The following is a 19584-nucleotide window of genomic DNA, read 5'->3' as shown; positions in this document are numbered from 1 at the left end:
GTTCACGTGATTAGCGTAATGTGAATACCCCCCTGACCAGTACCAGGGCGGCAGAGTTGGCACTTTTGAGGATTCATTGTGTGAGGCGGCCCTTTGTGGTTAGTCTTTTCTGTAACGAAAGCAGCTAACCAGAGATGGAAGCCATGGGCTAGTGCCCGCTATATTCAGAACTCCTGGCTGGCAAATCCGGGTATAAACTGCAACTTTAATCCATATTTACCCGCCTTCACGACAATAGTGGTCGATTTGACCGTCAATCTCAGTGTCGCCCGTCGAGACCTTTGGCTCGTACAGTTTGGCTCGTAGATACAGCAGAGCGGACCTAGACGAAGCTTCCCGACATGGTGGCGTGGACCAGCCGATGCTTGACCTGTAGGCAGAGACGGGTCAAGGTGAGTATATCTGCCACGGCCACTCATAGAGGAATGATGACTGAGACCGAGGCAGTGTGACCAACAATGGCCAGTGTGTGGTGAGTGCCGGAGGAACAAGAGACGATGTCCCGGGCCACCAGAACAGCTCAAGTTCCACGCGGAGAATGTCAGACGACTGTCTCTGCAGACGACATCCACCGGTGTCATACGTTCATCACCATCGTTCGTAGGTCGTCCGGTGCCGGCGAATCGAGCGACCAAGATCGGCGCGGATCTCGTACGAGTGGTCATCATGACCTTGGGAAATTCGAGTCTGTCGAAACTGTTAGCGCACACGCCCGCCATGTTGGATGACTCATCAGCTCTGACAGCGGCGGTGGCGTGTCTTTCGGACACGCGGAAACGACAAATGTTGGCGACCGCCGGACCCAAAGTCGACCCAATACTGTATGGTCATACCCTACGTTGCCTTAGGATGGCATTGGAAGATGTGGTGCAGTTGAAGAGTCGACAAACCTTGCTCGCAACCATAGTCATGGCTCAAATTGACGTGAGCATTTTCATGTTCTCTCAACAAAAACTGACTTTGTAACAGGCCGCGACCTTGACAACCACACTACCCAATCTACAAGCCACTTGGTCGGCTCATTTATCAGGAGTCGGCTTTCTACTCGAACATCAAGGGGTCGAGACAGTGGGAGACGACTTAACCTCGGACATTATCACCGATGTCCTCCAACCGTTGGTGAGGAACACGTTTTTAGCTTGAATGTGGGGCTTTTTGGGGGGGAGGGAAATAACAAGTGTTCTAGGCTGCTCATTTTTACAGTCGACATCAACCCTTTTTTCTTGGGTCCCCCAAGTGGAAGGTGGCGTTCTGCGAACGGCCGGCAGATTCACTCTGTCAACGGTTGTCGGTCAAAATCTTTCGAATCATGACCGTGTGGCCTGACGTGATGGGAGGCTTACGAGGTTACCACTGTGGAAAGGTAGAATTCGACAGTGTACTGTCAAAAGTCATGTCCATGTCGGCCACGCTCGAATCGATGGAAGGACAGGTGCAGATGATCCTAGCAGATTCGGCGCAGGTTCGTACAAGACCAGCCACTGCCAAAGACTCGCCTGTCGACGAGGTGTATCAACTCGACGACTCGACCATCCCTCGAGTTTGTTGTTACCACGCCCTCTGCACCATTGTCACGCTCAACATGTTGGCTGCACTTCAAGGGTGGAGTGCGGAATTGCGGGAGCATGCGGCCTCGGTGAGCAAGAGGATTTGGATGTGTCACGAGTACGTCCTCGGCGTGGGGATTTTCGGCCTGCATTACTACCCCACGGCACTCCTGCTGTCGTACGGCAGCGCCGAATCCGACCGAGTCCGAGATTGGATCGTATCCCTATTAAATCATCTCCAGGGAAGGACAAACCCAGCCACCGATGCCTTGTGGACGAGAGACGAGCTCGCCGCCAGGTGCTTCGCCGTGAGTGGCAGGCAGTCTTCGGGGGTAGAACATTAGGGAGGGATCAGAGCATCGGTTAGCACTTTGGGTATTCACAGGCTAAACCATGCAACATACCAAGACGTCTACCAACGTTTCCCGGGGGGGGGGGGGCGATTCTAATACTCAACGAATTTTTGGGACATAAAGTACTATCTGCTGGCTTTCAAAATATCGATAGCAATGTGAAATTTGGAGAATGAAAAGTGACTATGGCATGTTTCCTTGTCTGCTTCGCGACACTATTAACCGTCTCTCGTCAGTCTCCTTGACCAGCGAAAGACTCCATGTGTCTCTGGTCAATGAACATGAGCACCCGTCTTGACCGGTTTGATGAGGCCTTGATGGGAGAGTTCACTGATGAGATCCTGTAACATGAAATCACAACCAGCCGCGGCCATGATGTCGACAGACCATGGCATCGATTGAAGTTTGAGGGTCGATTCGGACATTGTCGCGTTCATGGCCATTTCGCCGAGAGTAATGACGTAGTCTGGAAGGCCGGCCAGGCTGGCGATTCTACCGGGATTGACATAGGTGGGAGACAATTGGGCGATTTGTTGAATTGTGTCAGCCAAAATCTGTCGGGCTTCTAGACAGGTAGCGCCAGACGTGTTGGAGTTGTCCTCGCCGCAAAGCAGAGTCACGTTGAGTTGCCCAGCCGCCTGTTCCGCCTGCGCGGCGCGGGTGAGAAGTTCCTTAATATAAACGTTGTTCAGGTCGAATGCGACGTTTGGTTTGTAGTTGACGTTGCCATCGGGCGGGCTAAAGTAGAGATAGACGGCGTCGGAACACGACTCGTTGTCGGGCCGGAGAAAGTGGTCGGCAGCCCACTGCCGCACCGATTGGACATCCGACAAGTGTTGTTGGTGGAGATCCGGCGTGATGCTCTCGTTGACCGTGAGCCAATCCCCGCGGGTGTTGGGAACCATGGCCGGGAACTCACCGTCGTGATCGGCCATCCACGATTCGACGTATCGTCTGCCCCAGTCGTTCCATTGTTCGTACATGGTAATGTTTTGGTAAAGTGCCCCCGAGAACGAGGCGAGACGTTGGCCGTCGGCGTGTGGCACGCCGTTGGTCGAGTTCCACAGACTGTCAATCGAAAGTTCCGCAACGTTGGCTCCGACGGCTTTGGCCATGGCCGTGACAAAACTCAAAGCCTGTTGCGCCCACGCCGCTTCGTCACCTGTGGCGTTGGCGTACGAAGCGATTTGTTCGGCCTGAACGTAGACTTTTTTGGGAAACGAAGGGTATTCTTTGGCGAACCCGGCATACAAAACCTTGTTGATGTCGGACCAGAGTGAAGGATCCCTCACGAGCACTCCGGCTGTGTCCAGAGTGGTGGACAGCGACAAGACACCAGTCAAGTCGACAGCACCCGTCGATGGTCGACTTCCCATGACGCCGTTCTTGCACGCCGGTGATCGGATACTGCCACCCGTGTCGCTGCCCAAACTCACGTCCAGCCAGTCATAACTGGCCACGGCGGCTCCAGACCCTCCTGAACTGTCGTCGGGCGAATTGTACCCGTCCCCTCGAGGGTTGAAAGGCAAGAGGTAATCGACGTGTTCGGTCATGTCGGGGCCGGCAAACGCAAACTCGGACAAGTGGTTTTTTCCAATCACCACCGCACCGGCGTCGATCAACCTTTGCACGGGGTAGGCAGTGACGTTTGTTGCGGTGGCCATTGTGTAAAACGCTCGATTTCCCCCGCTCGTCTTGAGTCCTTGTAGGTCGTACAAATCTTTCACCGCCACTCTGAACCCAGCCAACGGTTGTTCAGGGGTACGGGTAAAGTAGAGGCGAGAGGGCAGACCGATGGTCAGAGCTCCGGCAGACATGGAAGCGGCAGCGAGTGGGTGATGGAAACCTTGTTCATCTTGGTACGAGGACTAGGATATGTCAGAAGGAGAAAAAAGAAAAACAGGGGATCAACAGGGGCTTTCGAAGGGAAGATGAGGTCGGAGAGACTACCTGGATAAACGCTTGATTAAAGTCATTGACCAGTTTGTAAGCTCGGTATACGTCTCCAGTGAATTTGTGGACAAAATACGGTCCAATCGGGACATTTTCAATGCTCGATTGGTTGAAATCGCCGTAGAAAACGTTGTTGATGGAATACTCTGGAGCCAGACCCTTGACTTTGTCCAGGTCAAGCTTGGTCTTGGGGCATTGCAAGAACAGAGCTTGTTTAAAGATGTTAGCATGAATAAATGAGGTCGGCAGAAAGGCTTGCTCTCACCATTGGCAAACTCAGGAGTCCACACGTCGTCGCGTGCGAGGTAGGTGTCAAAGGTGGTTTTGAGCGTTTGTTCGTCGACTTTGCTGTCGTTGCATTGAACCACCGTCAGGGGCAGAAATTCGTCGTCCGCCTGGATCGAATTTACATCCCATGACCTGATGGACCAAGATTTGGTCGGGGGTAAAAAGTAAGAGTCGACCCCGAGGCTGACCTGTCTCGAGACCGAAGACAGGACGCAGTTGACGACGGACGAGAATGTCAACGTAGAGGAGACGAATGCGGGAAAAAGTTTCATTTTGTCCAGAGTTGTTAGCAGTAGTATAGGGACAGCACGGAAAATGTAATATAAAGAACGAAAGGCTTCTCTTGCTACGAAGCGTGGCCCTGGTGTTGGATATTTATGCTGAAGAGAGCAAGACGCATTCCATAAATTATTTCAATCACTGAGGAATGATCTGCACGGAGGATCACAACCGAGATGAAGATCACGGGGGCCATAACACTGAAAAAAAAAGTCCAACCGAGGGCGCCTTGAAAATTCCGTCGATTTCCAATGGTCGATTGTGGTCGAGGGAAAGGGGCTATATACCTCGTTGCCGTGGTAGACTATTCCTAATCGAGTATACAACGGCCTTTTGCGTAGTATTCGACTTCTATGATGAGACATTCGTGACGTAAGTATTGAGAACAAAACCACACATTAATGCTCCTTCTTTTTGGCGCCCAAGGTCCTACAAATAGATGGCCTTACAGGACACAGGGAGGAGGCTTTGGAAAGTGCATCCTAACCTGGTTCCTTGCAATTTGACATTTGGTTCACAACCCCGTCGACATGGCCATTTCTTCCGACGTTTCTTTCATCACCACCGATGGCGTTACTCTACGAGGCAACTTGGTGACTCCTGACGATGTCGCTGGAAAACTCTGCTGTGTCATTCTCACCCACGGATTTACCTGTGTCAAGGAAATGGGACTGATCGACATCGCCACTCACCTGTCTTCTGCGCTTCCCCTGGCTTGTTTGGTGTATGACCATCGAGGATTTGGTGCGAGTGACACGGCTCCCGCCTATGTACGTGGTGAAATCATTCCTTCGCAGCAGGTCCTCGACCTCCGCGACGCTATCACCTTTGCCTCGACCTTGTCGGTGGTCGACCCGGATCGAATCGCCCTTTGGGGATATTCCTACGCCGGGGGACACTCTATACAAGTCGCCGCCAGTGACCAGCGGGTCAAGTGTTTGATCGTTCACGCCCCTTGTATCGACGGCGTCGAAACCGTCCATCGGGTCATTCCCGCCCACAACCTCGCCACGTTGAGACGACTTTTTGCCGCCGATCGAATCAACCGGATCAAGGGAGAACCCCCAGGAACGATACCGGTGGTGACGCCAGACGAGGGCGGGACAGCGGCATTGGCCAGTCAAGACAGTTTTGCCTTTTTTCATCGATTCGATCCAACAGTCGATCATGACAGTTCTTGGGTCAACAAGGTGACCTTGAGATCGTGAGTAATATATTCACAAAGGGGGTCTGGTTGATCAAGCTAATCTGTTTGTTGTACAGACTTGAAGAAATGTTCGGTTACGTTGCGCCTCTATCCTCTCTTTCCCACGTCACTCCAACTCCGATATTAATGGGAGTTGCTTTGAAAGATACCAACGGTGAACCCGACATGACTTTACGACACTACAGCATGATGCATGAACCAAAGGAATTGTGTCTCGTTGACTCGAATCATTACGGCTTTGTTTCCCCCGGCAACACCAGAGACATCTTGCAGAAAAAGGAGGTGGAGTTTTTGAAAAAATATTTGTGATACGGGCAACTTTTTGTTCTCTTTCAATTGCACATCAATCTGTGCTTAAGAAGCCGGTGTCGGGACAGCTTATGTAAAACTCCCCTGCATCAAGTTTATTTCTTTGCCAGAGCTGTCGCAATCATCTCAACCAATCCGATAGCCTTTCTTCTTTCAGTTCTCCAAGGCATTTCTACGACGGCGGGACCGTGTAACCAGGGTTGTTGACTCAGGATAGATTTGAACATAAATTTCAACCCTTGCACAGTCGTGGTCAACGGTCCACAGTCCGAAGGAATCGTGTTTTGTCCGGGCATGCTGTTGGCGGCACCGAGATATGGCAAAAGACCTCACGATTGTCGGATACCAAAGAGACCATCAAAGGCCGAGAGGATTCTTTTGACCGGGTCAGATCATCAGACGATAGACAAGTTTGTCGCTCACCTAATGCTGTCCTCTATGTCGGTGTCTATAGTCCTCGCATGCTGATGAGAGCACCCTCCCCTCTCGCGCCCCCCCCCCCCCCCCCCCCCCCCCCCCCACCACAACGGGGCGGGGTCTGTATAAGTAAGACCATCGCGGCGACTGAATGGAGCACGTTAAACCACCAAAACGCGACAAGGGGACGAGGTGTTTCGGGATCCTGAACATGACTAGGACCGCGACGACGTTGGTCTCAGTAAGAACGTGGGTATAGGGCGATGGCTCATTCTCCGCGGTCCTGAGGGTTCCAGGACGAGGAACATCTTTGGGACACCACAAAAGCTCCGTCTGGTGTTTTGGCGGATGGTCTTGCAGGTCCTGTTCGATCTCCATCCCATACTGGAGGCGTGCGGGGCACACGGGATCAAAGTGCTGGTGAGCTCTGATGGCGGAGCAGGGACCAACTCCCAGGTGGACTTCATGGTGGGGGGGATCCGTGAGATCGCAGACCCCGCGTCGTGGGGTTTCCGCATCGCGACAATCACTTTTGACGCGCAACATCGGGGAACCATCTTGTCCCAAATCTCCGCAGGCAAGACGAGACCCTGCGGGCCCGTGCCGGAACTGAAGCCCGAGGACGTCGACGATGCGGCCTGTATCGTGGCCCAAATGGGCGCCGAGCCGTTTCTGGAGGTCTTGCGCGATCCTTCGATCGATATCATCATGGCGGGACGGTCGTTACGACCCGGCTCCCTTTGCGGCGTTTTGCATCCACAATGGCGTCCAGCCATCCGCGGCCTGGCACATGGGTAAGATTGTCGAATGCGGCGGCCTTTGCACCACGCCCAAGGGCCGGTCGATCCTGGCGACCATGTACCACGATAGGTTTGTCCTCACGCCCACCAATCCCAACGCTCGATGTACTCCCCTGACGGTCGCGGCTCATACCATGTACGAGAAGACCCGACCAGACAGACTGCCCGGACCGGGCAGGGTCTTGTATCTTGATAGCGCAACGTACCTACAAGAACCCGACGGGCGAAGCGTCGTGGTCCAAGGGGCCGAGTTCAGACCGACTCGGCAGCAGTATGAAGTGAAGCTAGAAGGTGCGCGAAAAGTGGGATTCCGATCCATTTTCATCGGGGGCATCCGAGACCCGTTTCTCAACGACTGCATCGACGACTTTCTTGGTCAGCGTCAGAAAGACGGTCAAGGAAGCCATGCCGGATCTCGACGAAGTAGGTGGCCCACAACTCTTCTTCCACCTCTACGGCAAGAACGCCGTCATGGGTCCGCTGGAGATGTCGACCCAGACGCCCCACGAGATCGGGGTGCTGCGTGAAGCTGTCGCGCAGACGCCAAAGGCTGCGAGTGCCCTTGCTGAATACTCGCGCACCCTGGTCCTCCATGGGGCCTACAAGGGCCAACTTGCCACAGCTGGCAACCTGGCGTCACCGCTGACCCCGCTCGAGTCCGACGTTGGACCGGTCTTTGAATTCAGCCTCTATCATCTGATGGAAGTCGATGACCCCAAGGCACTGTTTCCGATTCATGTCTTCTCGGTCGGGACGATGACGACGACGACGGGAGAACGGTCCGACCAGGCCGTTGTGGTCATCAAGAAGGAAACCCGTTCCTGAATCGGTCCTGCCAAAGAAGAGCTCACCGGCCCAAGCTAACGGGACGTCTGCGATATGTAAGTTTGTCACTCGAAGAGCTCAGCTGCACACCTCTGTACACCGTGGGTGCTAACGACGTGATGTGATCCCCAGCAGCATTGACGTCAATAGCGGAACCGGGTCCAAGAGCCATCCGAGATCTCGCGGCGGTTGTCCGGTCCAAGAACTCGGGGCCCTTTGAGATCACACTGGACATTCTTTTCGCCAATGACTCGGATTTCGAGCGGGCACGGAAGTCGAATGTGCTGACGGCCGAGACGGTGCAGGAACTCTACCGTCTCAAGCCCGCAGACGACATCATCACTTTGATGTTCTTCGAGCCCGCTCTCGGCCGGAAGTGCACTTTCAAGAGACCGTGGCCGCAGGGCAGCATTGGAGAGCGGGACACATTTGGCACTCAACTGCATGCTCCGTTGTTTTCGGATGTCATTCCATGAGGGAGAAAGGATCAATTGCAGAAAGAAATTCGCCCAGATCAACAGTGGATATAAAAGAATACAGCCAGCGTCCGTGAATGAGAACATATCCTAGTTCCGCAACCCGAGTACAACACCAAACCGACTCCAGACCAAGCCAAACACCGACTTCCTCACAAACAACACACACGTACGTATCATGGAGAGATTCGTACAACATGGGAACCGTCAAATAGGTGAATACCCTGCCGAAGTGCCGCCTTTGCAACAGCCTGTGAAAGCACAATTGAGTTTGGAGGTGCCCCCGTTCCCGTCTTCCTTGGACTCTGACTGAGGCCCGGACGCTCAGATTCTTACACTCTTCTTTCTTTTCCTTTTCCTTTTTCTTTCTTTCCACGAGCGGGACCCGTCGTGCTCGGTACTGGTGATGAAACATGGTCCTGGTCCGGGTCCTCTGTGGGTTCGTCAACGTGGCCAAGTGGCGTAGCCAAGCCGGTGTCGCCGTAGAGACTTTGTAGCATCTTCGCCGCGGAAGCTCGTTTCTCAGGCTCTACAATAGCCATATCTTTTATGGTAGACAACTCCTGGCATTTCGCTGCATCGCAGGCGGATTGGATTATCTCGGCGGTTGTGCGAAACTCTTTGGCCCTATAGCCATCCACGTTCAGGACATGTGCCATAGTGACGAATAGAGACCAGATGTCGGCTTTGGAGGTTTGGAGACTACCGTCACTGCACAGAACCTCAGGAGCGGCATACCGGGGTGACCCCACCAAAGTCATGGCATTGCTTGCAAAGTTTGAAACGCCAAAGTCGGCGATCAGAAAATGGAAGTCTGTCTCCGAGTTCTTGGTGAACAGGATATTCGCTGGTTTGAGGTCTCGATGGACGATACCCTTACTGCTGAGATAATCAATTCCCATAAGAACATGATGTAGAACTGTATCAGAAAGGCGACGGTTGGCGTTTGGCTCGAAGACACCTTGACCAATCAAATCATCAACACTCCCATCCATCAGGGCCATGAGTATTTCAAGATGTTCATCGACTGGCTGAACACCGATGTACTCAACGATATGCGGCTGTGATGGTCAGCTAGGTAGATCGGGGGAAGGGGTATGGACACACATGAGAGAGCTTAGCTAAAATTTTGATTTCTCGCTTCAACATCGTCCATTGCGAATCATTCAATGGGTGGAGAGACCCAGAGTCTTCACAACCTTGACAGCCATAATGCGGCCAGTGTTGGTATCAATCGCCTTCCAGACCTTCCCAAAGGCCCCTGCACCTACCTGGCGGAGCTTCACATATTTGTGACTCGCAAGTGGTCCGCCAGGTGTGTGAATTCTTGTTAGATATCTCGAAGCTGCTGCGGTCGGCGTCTCGTCCAGCGTCCGGGCGTGACGAGGATTTTCACTTCGACTAGCCACGACGTTCATCAGACTGATGTCTTTTTTGTGCCAAAACAGCCGGAACAGAAGCAGTTCGCAATTGTCGCCTCCAATGCCTAAAAGTGTATTCATCTCGGGGGTAACAACAACTCGACGGATTTGGCCTCGTTCAAAGGGTCGAGAATCAGGACCGAAGAACTTGGTTGGCTGGGTTGATGATCGGTCATACAAGAGTATCGTACCAAAATTTTCGTTGACTTCGAAGGAGCAATGTATGCGCGAAATGGTTGCTCCTTCCAGTGTGATGTCGGCACCACTGCGTCCAAGTGTCGCCAGGGTATTTTGTGATGATGAACCGATGTGCGGACCCACATTAATTCCAATCTTGCTCGAATTGTTGGGCAGTTGGACAACAGAGATCAGGTGGCTATTGAGGGAGTGGGTCACCGCCGCTTCTGCCCTTCCATTGATAGGGACGAGGGAAAAGACTGTGGAAGGGTGGGGTTCTGGCCGAACGTCTGGTGAAGCCATTTTCTTTACTATCGAGATGGGAATTCGTTCCAAGAGAAGAAAGGGATTGCAGGGAGAAGGATTGAAGACTCTATCAAGAGGATAGAAGCCGTGCCATGCTCATCCATCCTTTTTAAATAGATGCTCGTCAGATTGCTGCGTAACCTTTTATGAGTACATGCTCCAGACGCGTTGGCAGAGTTAAGTGTGCTGCTCTGGATACATGCATCACGCAATTATCCGTAAACGGCCAGGTGGATTCCAATGAGGCCAAGATGCCCTGGACACCTTCTGAACGGTGCTCCACATCGAGCGCCGATAAGGTTTCATCCCTTTGATAGAGATGCCACGGTCCACGATCGACGATCCACTCCTTCCCACGCTAGCCTGAACGGAGAAGCTGTAATCCGTGGTAACGGAGGGCACTGTATTGTGTAACTATGAACGAGTGCCTGTACCGCTATGCAAGGGCGACTGAATTCCAAGGCGCAAAGGGGCCTGGCAACGCTCTTTCCTTTGTAAACAAGTCATTGCCAGGCCTGTTTTCATGTCTCCTCGACGCTTCAGGCACGACTTTCACGGTGCCCGCGGGTCAAATGGCAGCAACTCCTGAACACAGATTCAGGCCAGGTTGCCGCATCATTTTCGAAAGAAAGGAAAAAAGCCCACCGCTATCTGAGTTGCTCTTCGCAGCCCTTGAGAGACTCCAAAACAGGCCTGAGGAACTTGTGCGCGCCCGAGCCCGATTCGACAGGTCCCCTGGTGCCTCTTCGTCAACACCATGTTCCTGCACTGCCAGCACTGCCAGCATCGCCAGCACCCCAGAACCCTGGCCTGAATTCGACGAAGCCCACGAATTTGAAAGACATTTTGAGCTCCTTAAATCATCACCTTGCCATCAGTTCCATTACCAGGCAAATAGGGAGCACGTACGGATCATTGAGCAGTCCATTCGGAGTATGGATCGGCGCAAAGAAACGTTGCCGTATGATGGTGGAGATCTTTCTGACAACGCAGCACGGAATATCATGAACAACTGGATTGAGCAAGGTATCTGGAATGACACATGGACCACAGACTGTGTGGGGGTCGTTTGGAAGCACGAGGAGGAACCTCCTGCCACTGCTCCTCCTCTGCTCTGTACAAGGGAGGGGGAGCCGGTGACTGAAGAACAACGGGCTACACACGCACAGGAAGCTGCGGCATCTCGCCCCCACCCACAGTTTCTCTACCAGATCTCTAAAGAACGCAAGTGGCTTGAAGATGAGTTGTCCACGAGCCTTAATGATATTGACCAGGTTGCGTACCAAAATGTCAAAGAAAGTTGGGTCAAGCAGAAGATCTGGAATCCCGAATGGACTGAGATGCCAGGAGACACGTGGATGCACGAAAGGCTTGGTATAGACAAAACACAGAGTTTGTTCCGCACAGGGGCTTTTCAGGACATGTTTCCTCCCTGTGTTGAAGTTATTTTGGTCGGCAGCGACGACAACAACATGTACCAAGAGATGAACAGTGGTTTGTCTCTTCTCTCTGGTGCGGGACCCTGCACAGAGCATGTCCCTTCAAGAAGCGAAGGCCAGCAAGCAGGCGAGGGCGAAGCAGGTTTCAATGTTGATGACGGTGGTAGCCTGGTGACGATGAAACCTGAAACGTTGACCCATCAGCTGAGACTTGGACCCGGCTCTGGAAATCAGGATGCCAGCACCTCACCTTGGTCGGGGCGGCTTCGACAATGCAAACGAGTTGACTACAACGAGAACGCGGCGTCATTGGGGATGCACCAGCCGAGTCCAGATGTGACACTTCCCCGACAGAAGAAGTCCAACCCTGACGTCGCCGCCCACCACGATCCCGAAGAAGGAGTTTCCAGTGGCACAACCACCTTTGCGATTAAAGTTAAAAAGAAGTCACTTCAGGCGAAAAAGCACATCTCTAGGCAAACTGTCGAGAAGACTTCCTCTGCTGGTGCCGGTGCTCCCAAAACTCTTGCGCCAAAGGTGAGAAGTGATCATGGAGGACGAGATAGTCTTCGGGTTACAAAGCGACGCAGAACAGACGAGGCCACACGTTTTGACCCTAATTCACCTGCCTCTACACTACGATCTAAGAGACCTCAGGGTCTCAAGAAAGGTCAAGCCAAATGAATGGCGCAGTACATGGGACTTACAGGATCTTAATGCCACAGAACTTTGATCCCTGTGGCATCAGAAGTCTGGACATTTGAAGCCCACACGGTGGTCAGAGATCTATGGTAACAAAACAAACAAAAAACGCGATACGAGTTACCAATCCCAAGGTATAGCTGTACCTAGACAGTAATAACACAGTCCACTATGATTAGCGATCACAACCAAAGCCCAATGATCCCTGTGGGCATGACCCACCGAAGTCTAGAGTAGCGCCTGTGGGTTCCCATCCCCCGCCCCTCGACCCCTCCCGTACCCCTATGTAGTTTCCAAGTAATATGTAGACAGACATCTTTGACGCCTTTGGAATTGCTGCCTGCGCACGCTCCACCCATAATCAAACATGGGAATCTAGCCGTCTCGCCGTGCAACCTCAAAACCTGATGAGAGATTTTGCGACTGACCGTCAAAAAGCGGAAGCATGCATGCGGCATGCACGCAAAACCTAGCCTTGGGCGAGCGACAACCCACGGGTGTTTTATCATTGCCAACCAGGCAGCCAGGGTGTCTATTGGTGGCGCTGCCTTGAGGCTCTGAGTCTCTGGAGATCTGAGGCTCCCTGATTTCCCTAGTGACTACCTAATCACAACCAACAAGTCTTGCCAGGTAGATTTTGGCTTCGAAATACATGCATGTCGCTTTCTCGCTGCGTACGTATGCCAGGTGACCAGTACGGCTAACCAAAGGTGTTTTTGCCTACTGGCCTACATAGGAATTGGTATCTATGTATCATGTACTCTGTTTGCACCCCGGTACGCAATACTACTAGTACATGTCCACCTTCGTGCAGCGGGCGCATGTTTGGTTCTCCTGCTCTTTGTCTGCCTCTTTCTTCAGCTGAGCCCGCACATATACTGTACGTCACGTATACATACATACATACATACATACATACATACATACATACATACATACATACATACATACATACATACATACATACATACATACATACATACATTGACAGGTACCTAGTAGGCAGACACGCAGCTACGTAGATACACGGAGACGCACTCGCTCACGGTCAGCAAGGTACGCAACGCAACGAAACACTCTGCCCTCCCTGTACGTATGTATGTACGTATGTATATGTACGGTATCCGTTATGACGCAGCGACTCTTATGTGCTTGTATCCCTGATTCTTGATCCCTGGTTTCTGGTCTCTGGTCTCCCTTGATTCAAGAGTATCCACCCCTCCTTTGGGCGGGCGCAGGCAAGAGGCGGGCAAGCGAGTGAAGCCTCAAGGCGGGAAGCAAGCAAGTAACGAAGCGGCAGGCAGGCAATCAAGCAACCAAGTGTAGCATGCATGGAAGAAACCTGACACGGAGGGAACTGTCCAAACTGGCTCTGCTCTTTTGGGGACATGTCCACAGCTACTGTTTAGCCACTGAGAAGGTCCGCTCAAAGATAGATCGAGTGCCTCATCATGATCTCTGCCTTTCGGGACCCGCAATCTCTCTCTCTGTCTGTCTCTCTGGCCCAGCTGAATCGCTCGTAGCAAACTGCTGAACAACCCTATTCCATCCAAACGATCCAAACCTCCCACGGGGAAAGGAGACAATGATCGGGCGACGAGGTCAAACCAACCGGCCAACCTTTCTCCTTCAGCACGATTCTCAATTCTTTTTTGTTTTGAGCGCCGCAGAAATCCCCCGATGATGAAAATCGGCAGATGTGTACAAATTCCTGAATGAAGCCCTTCTCCCCCAACCTCAACACCACCAAACCCCCCACCCTCTCCTCGTAAGTCTTTACTGCTCGTCCCATCTCGTCCCATATCGCTCTAGTTCGTTCATGGATCCGTCTTGAGCTTCTTCGAGGAGCCCGCTCCGTTAACCCTTTTTCCCTTCTTCGTGCTACCGTCGTTGTCTTCGGCAGGCTCACCAGCAGTGCCCGGAGCGGTGACCTCCTGCTTCTTCCTCCCTCTCTTCTTGGGCGTCTTTGGCGGCTCCGCGGGCGTACTCGCCAGTTTGTCCTGTGCGGCCTCCAGCATGCTGGCAACTCGACCCATGACGTCCCAGTGGAAGCGCGGGTTACTTGTGGCGATATGCTGGAACACTGGATCCGTGTGGTACGAGCGAAAGTGTCGGCTTGCGGTTTTGGCGAGGACTTTCCACAGCTCCGGGTCCTGTTTCTCAGAGACCGTGTATTTATCTGGCGGTGAACGCAGGTCACTACCAGTACCGCTGCTTGAGCCAGTGTTGCCGACGCCGACATTGGCGCTCATGGCACCATCGCCCGGACTGTCCGTGACAAAGAAATGAGAAAGACACGGCAGTAACGCCTCCTTCACCATCCCGAGGACTTCCGCGATCTCATTTGTGGCTTTCTCGCGGAGTACGGTGATTTTGTACTTGTGAGCAATGAGATACATCTTCGCGTGCAGCGATATTGGAGAAGAACCCATGTAACCAGTGTCCTCCTGAGCATCGTCGGGTTCTACGTCAGGGTCGGAAACCGCTTCGTCAGAGTGACCGGATGCGGAGGCCTTGCCATGTTTCATCAGACTTTGTATGTCAAGCCCACTGGTGTCAGACGCAGGCTCATCGTCGTATTCGTCAGTGTACCACCAGAGGATCAAGTGGGCGATAATGGCTGGTTCATCACCGTCAAGATGCACTTCGTGCCGCTTGCTACCCTATTGAGTTGGAGAAGTCTCCGTTAGTTGATGTTAAGCTGACCAGGACTTGAAGGGGGTCAAAACTTCACCTGGGGTGCGTTGCTGTAAAGTTCCAAAAAGGATTCGGAAGAGTCAGTGATGACATGACTGTGCACTGCCCATCGATAGTCATTGACAATGATATCGACATTGGGTTGACATTCCTTCTTGAGGCATGAGGAAAAGCTATCTCCTTGTCAGACGATGGATGAGTACACAGAGTGCTGCTAGGTGCATACGTCCTGAGGTCGCTCTCCGTGACAGCCATGTCAAGTATTCCGATGCCACCTGAAAGCTCACTTCACGTAGGTAGTTGGAGTGGTTGTCTAAACCGTACTTATAAGTGTCAGTCAAAAAGATAGGAAGGATGAGAAGTGATAATAAAGGTCAGAGGAATGCAAAGCGGCGAAGAGCAGACGTGCACAGATTGAGATTTATGTCACTGCACCGATATAGGTGAGAGGGCTTATAGCAGCATGAACCGAGTGAGTGAGTGCAGACAAATGATTTAAAGTCAAGTGAAGGTGAAAAGATCAAAACACAGACGGTGCCGAGTTAGTGCCAAGATAGGGGAGACATATATTGAAATTATTGGGAAAATCCAATACGGCTGAGGCGCAAGTGACACCGTTTGGCTTGAGATATAAAGAGAGAGTGAGTCATAGACAATATCTATGCGAGAAAACTGCCACGGCATAACATGTACGCACACCTCTAGTCTGCCTTTCCTGGTTCTCAAAGAATAAGACAGGTCTGAAATAGGTATGCTCTTAACTCAGCAGTTGGGCACTCACAGCGAACATCAACTCGAAAGCAGAGTTTGCTGACAAGAGCTTCTAACCACCAAGCCTCGATCTCGCGCGTAAGAAATGCTCCGAGGCATTCCATGACTTGTGATCTCCGACCATGGGGGATTGTTGCGGTCGCAGACGTAGTTGCTCTGTTCTGAGTCGCGCTGTTGAAAATAAAGGAAAAGCTGAGAGACCTTGAGAACAATTTGGTTTGTCGGGCTCTATTGGGGTATCTTTTGAGGAGTGGATAAATATACAATGTTGTACAGCACTTACTGCACCAAATGTCTTAATTTTCGGCTGACATCTTCAAAGTCTTGACTTGCCATTCATTCGGATCTCGCTCGACCCAGTCTTTCCTTTCCCCCAGGACACACATAGACCTCAAATCCGAAGGGAGGTCCACGAGGTACTTCTGAGCGACTGACTGCACAGCCTCCTTCGTGACACTCAGTAAGCGTTCGCGCATTTCCTGGTCCATATCTTCGGTGATGCCGTACATGAACTCTTTACTTGCTTCGCTGCTCACGCTTGTGGGGGCGTCAACTCCTTGAAAAATGCTTAGCTTGCTCTCCTCAAGCTCGCGGCCGCTCCAGTCCCTATCACGGGCATACAGTCCCGCGCGCTCGAACACACTCAACGAAGTGCGAGGATTGGGATCTCGATACGACGACATGGTGAACAATCCACTGATCGGGCTCGCGCTCGCCGACGCACCGTATGCGCCACCCTTCTCTCGCACCTCGGGATGGAGAAAGTTGTGGACCAAGAGCTGGCCAAGCACAGTGAGTGGTGCTTTGTCTGGTGAATTATAGGGTGCGGTTTGGAGGCATGTTCCCGTATAAGAGACTTGAAATGGCAGGTCGAAGAAAGCTCGTCGTGAAAGTGACGAGCCCGGTATCACACTCGATAGAACCGAGTTACTCACTGATGGCTGGGCTCGTGGTAATTGGGCAACGAAGTTCTGAATGAGATCTCGATTGCCCTTGACCGAGGCAGCTTCACACACGACACGCAGCGACAAGTCGGCCGAGTTGGCGATTGCTATCGATTGGATGGTTTGCAGGTTCTGTATGACCTGCACCAAGCTTTCTGGATCACGTCTGGCTTGATCCAGTATGCGAGCAGTGGATTCTATTTGCGAGAGTCCAGAGAGCTGGTCCTGAATCCACCCTCTTTGTGTCAGCGCAGCAGAAGCGCTCGTGACGGCGAAGTGGTGACCGCTTTCCGCAACTGTATCCAGAGCCCCGGAAGCCTTAGATTCCAGAAGCTCCCGAATTGCAGCAATAGCTCCGGGACTTGTAAAGTCAATATCCAATAGCAGTGTGCGGATAAGATCAAGCATTGCTGGTACATTCCTGTCCAGCGCATAGCCATCCACCAAGAGCCCTTCATTACATTTGTCCAGACTCCACGGATCGGGCGCCGCAAATGAGGACACCGTTATGCCGCCGGTCTTTAGAAGAATTTCGGCTTCGAGATCTCCCACAGACGTTGTTTTGGTGCCTAATCGCATCAATGAATCAGTGAATAGTGGTAACAAGACCCTAAGCTCGTTAGGGAGGTTTCTGAAGAGGTGCTTTGCCTGGAAATATGTGATCCCGTTCGTCTCGGTTTCACGCCATAAGCAATCCACTTCACCTATCTTCTGATGATATCGTGGCTTTCTTTCCTTGTCTCGAGTGATATCGTTGACGCGGAGAGTTGGGAGGGTATCCAGATTCTTGTCTTGAGCCTTCTCTTGTTCCTCGACGAGCTCAAGTTCCTGCCGACCAAGCTCCAAAATGGCGGTCTCGGGTGAACTGGCAGCGTTCTTGATTGTCTCTAGAATGTTCCTCCTCCGTTCTTCTTCCCGTGCCTCCAAGGCGGTACCGTAAGACTCCGAAGGAGTCATGGTGAATTGCATGCAATTGTCGTTCAAGAGATATTTTTGTACAAGTTGGTTAAGATATTTCTCTTCTTTCATCCGTTGTTTGAAAGCATCGATGACTTCGTTCCATGCCAGGAAATCCATTGGGTTGACTCCATTGAACCATCCAGGGAGAGTTTTCTCCAGTAAGCCCATCCCAAAATTGGCTGTTTTATGCTTCAATGAAAGCTCCAGTTGATGCATATAACCTTCGATCTTGTTTGTTTGAAAAGCCTCGTGGGCTTTGTCTCGCAAAGTTGTCTGAATTGTCTTTTTGAAGCCAGCAATATCTTCAGCTTTCATACCGTCTAGTCCGATGGAGAAGACTCCAACCCTTGCAGAGGCGTCGTATCCGGAATTTGGGCTGAAGTTAGTTCCTAAGCCCGACTCGATTAATCCTTGATACAGAGGGGAACCGTAACCACTCATCAACAACGACATCATTATGCCGATACAAAAGGTCTCTACCACATCGGAGGAGGGACATCCCATCCAGGAAATGGAAGACTTAAATTGCCGGTCAGGGGGTTGCATCGCATCGACCGGGCCGGGTACCTCGAAAGCGACGAATCCATTGGAGAAACTGATTGGCATCTTGATCTCCGTATCTGGCGTGGCCTTGTCGAATTTTGAGATGGCCTCGTCCACATACCGAAGTTGTTCGGCTAGGCTTAAACTGCCGTAAGAGAATATCTTTGCATTGCTGGGATGGTAGTTCTTCCGGGAGAAGTTGACGAGCTGATCATGTGTGAGCTGAGTCATGAATTCAGGATCACCACCAGAATTGTGCAGAGATGGTATGAGATGTTCTCTAAATCTGATGTAGAAGAGATAGCTGGCATCTGACATCTGCCCTTTCATCTCGTTATAGACAACTCCTTTGAACTTGATATTGTCCTCCGTTGGGGGTTCTCGGGGGTCTTCCGGACCAAGCCGCCATCCTTCTTGCAAAAAGTCGGTACGTTTCAACAATGGGTGGAGAGTTGCATCCATGTAGACTGACGACAGATTGCGGTAATCTTGAAGATTTGTAGTGGCAAATGGATATGACGTGTAGTCCGAAGACGTAAATGCATTCATAAAATTGGCCAGCGATCGCGGCATCATCTTGAAAAAGGGATCCCGGACGGGATACTTTTCGCTCCCACATAGCGTAACGTGTTCGAGGATATGGGGCAAGCCAGTTCTATCGGTAGGATTTGTTTTGAAGTTGATTGCAAAGACATTGTTCTTGTCGTCCCGAGCGACATGGAGGTACTCTGCGCCAGTTTTGTCATGCTCCAACCTCAACGCCGTCAAGTGCAGCTCCGGCACATGCTTTATCTCTCTCAGTGTGAATCCGTGTATGCTATCCCCGGGCGTGGGATATCTATTCAAGTCTGTCACCGACGCATACCCTCTTCTGGACAAATACGGCCTGCCGCATCGCAGAATGCCCTGGCGAACGACGCCATGCCTAAGCATCTCCCGACCAAGGGAATCGCAGTCTCGAATCGGAGGTAGCCACTGAATCAGGGCGGCGAGTCTAAAGGGTCGGTCGATGGTGGTTCGATGCGGGAGTAGAAGCTTGGAATTACAGTCTGTAGGTTCTGAACGATAGCAAACGCAGGTGTAACTGGAAGGCGAAGAAAGATTGAAGGACAAACCAAAATCGCCGAATTAAGAAATCGAGAAGTCACGTGTCAGGTTCTCCCCATAGCA

General features: G+C 51.9%; 8 protein-coding genes across 8 annotated transcripts; 3 read left to right on the top strand and 5 right to left on the bottom strand.

Moving 5' to 3' along the window:
- Nucleotides 1-666: 666 nt before the first annotated feature.
- On the top strand, nt 667-1891 carry Z517_02214 (uncharacterized protein; the record flags this gene model as incomplete). Its single annotated transcript, XM_013431325.1, has 3 exons — nt 667-924; nt 970-1115; nt 1204-1891. 3 exons carry the CDS (start codon nt 667-669, stop codon nt 1889-1891), a joined length of 1092 nt encoding a protein of 363 aa, XP_013286779.1.
- Nucleotides 1892-2172: 281 nt separating this feature from the next.
- Z517_02213 (uncharacterized protein) lies at nt 2173-4413 on the bottom strand (the record flags this gene model as incomplete). Its single annotated transcript, XM_013431324.1, has 3 exons — nt 2173-3768; nt 3851-4062; nt 4119-4413. The coding sequence occupies 3 exons, from the start codon at nt 4411-4413 to the stop codon at nt 2173-2175; spliced, it is 2103 nt and encodes a 700-aa protein (XP_013286778.1).
- A 537-nt stretch (nt 4414-4950) lies between these two features.
- On the top strand, nt 4951-8454 carry Z517_02212 (uncharacterized protein; the record flags this gene model as incomplete). Its single annotated transcript, XM_013431323.1, has 6 exons — nt 4951-5624; nt 5684-5909; nt 6573-7147; nt 7224-7528; nt 7581-7970; nt 8111-8454. The coding sequence occupies 6 exons, from the start codon at nt 4951-4953 to the stop codon at nt 8452-8454; spliced, it is 2514 nt and encodes an 837-aa protein (XP_013286777.1).
- Nucleotides 8455-8786: 332 nt separating this feature from the next.
- Z517_02211 (uncharacterized protein) lies at nt 8787-9458 on the bottom strand (the record flags this gene model as incomplete). The annotated part of the gene is made up of 1 exon (XM_013431322.1): nt 8787-9458. One exon carries the CDS (start codon nt 9456-9458, stop codon nt 8787-8789), a length of 672 nt encoding a protein of 223 aa, XP_013286776.1.
- A 162-nt stretch (nt 9459-9620) lies between these two features.
- On the bottom strand, nt 9621-10355 carry Z517_02210 (uncharacterized protein; the record flags this gene model as incomplete). Its single annotated transcript, XM_013431321.1, has 1 exon — nt 9621-10355. One exon carries the CDS (start codon nt 10353-10355, stop codon nt 9621-9623), a length of 735 nt encoding a protein of 244 aa, XP_013286775.1.
- Nucleotides 10356-10930: 575 nt separating this feature from the next.
- On the top strand, nt 10931-12481 carry Z517_02209 (uncharacterized protein; the record flags this gene model as incomplete). Its single annotated transcript, XM_013431320.1, has 1 exon — nt 10931-12481. The coding sequence occupies one exon, from the start codon at nt 10931-10933 to the stop codon at nt 12479-12481; it is 1551 nt and encodes a 516-aa protein (XP_013286774.1).
- Nucleotides 12482-14316: 1835 nt separating this feature from the next.
- Z517_02208 (uncharacterized protein) lies at nt 14317-15451 on the bottom strand (the record flags this gene model as incomplete). Its single annotated transcript, XM_013431319.1, has 3 exons — nt 14317-15162; nt 15234-15369; nt 15423-15451. 3 exons carry the CDS (start codon nt 15449-15451, stop codon nt 14317-14319), a joined length of 1011 nt encoding a protein of 336 aa, XP_013286773.1.
- An 812-nt stretch (nt 15452-16263) lies between these two features.
- Z517_02207 (uncharacterized protein) lies at nt 16264-19347 on the bottom strand (the record flags this gene model as incomplete). The annotated part of the gene is made up of 1 exon (XM_013431318.1): nt 16264-19347. The coding sequence occupies one exon, from the start codon at nt 19345-19347 to the stop codon at nt 16264-16266; it is 3084 nt and encodes a 1027-aa protein (XP_013286772.1).
- Between the last annotated feature and the right edge of the window lie 237 nt (nt 19348-19584).

Source organism: Fonsecaea pedrosoi (genome assembly GCF_000835455.1).
Source record: "Fonsecaea pedrosoi CBS 271.37 unplaced genomic scaffold supercont1.2, whole genome shotgun sequence".
NCBI lineage: Eukaryota > Fungi > Ascomycota > Eurotiomycetes > Chaetothyriales > Herpotrichiellaceae > Fonsecaea > Fonsecaea pedrosoi.
This window is presented reverse-complemented; position numbering and strand designations above follow the sequence as displayed.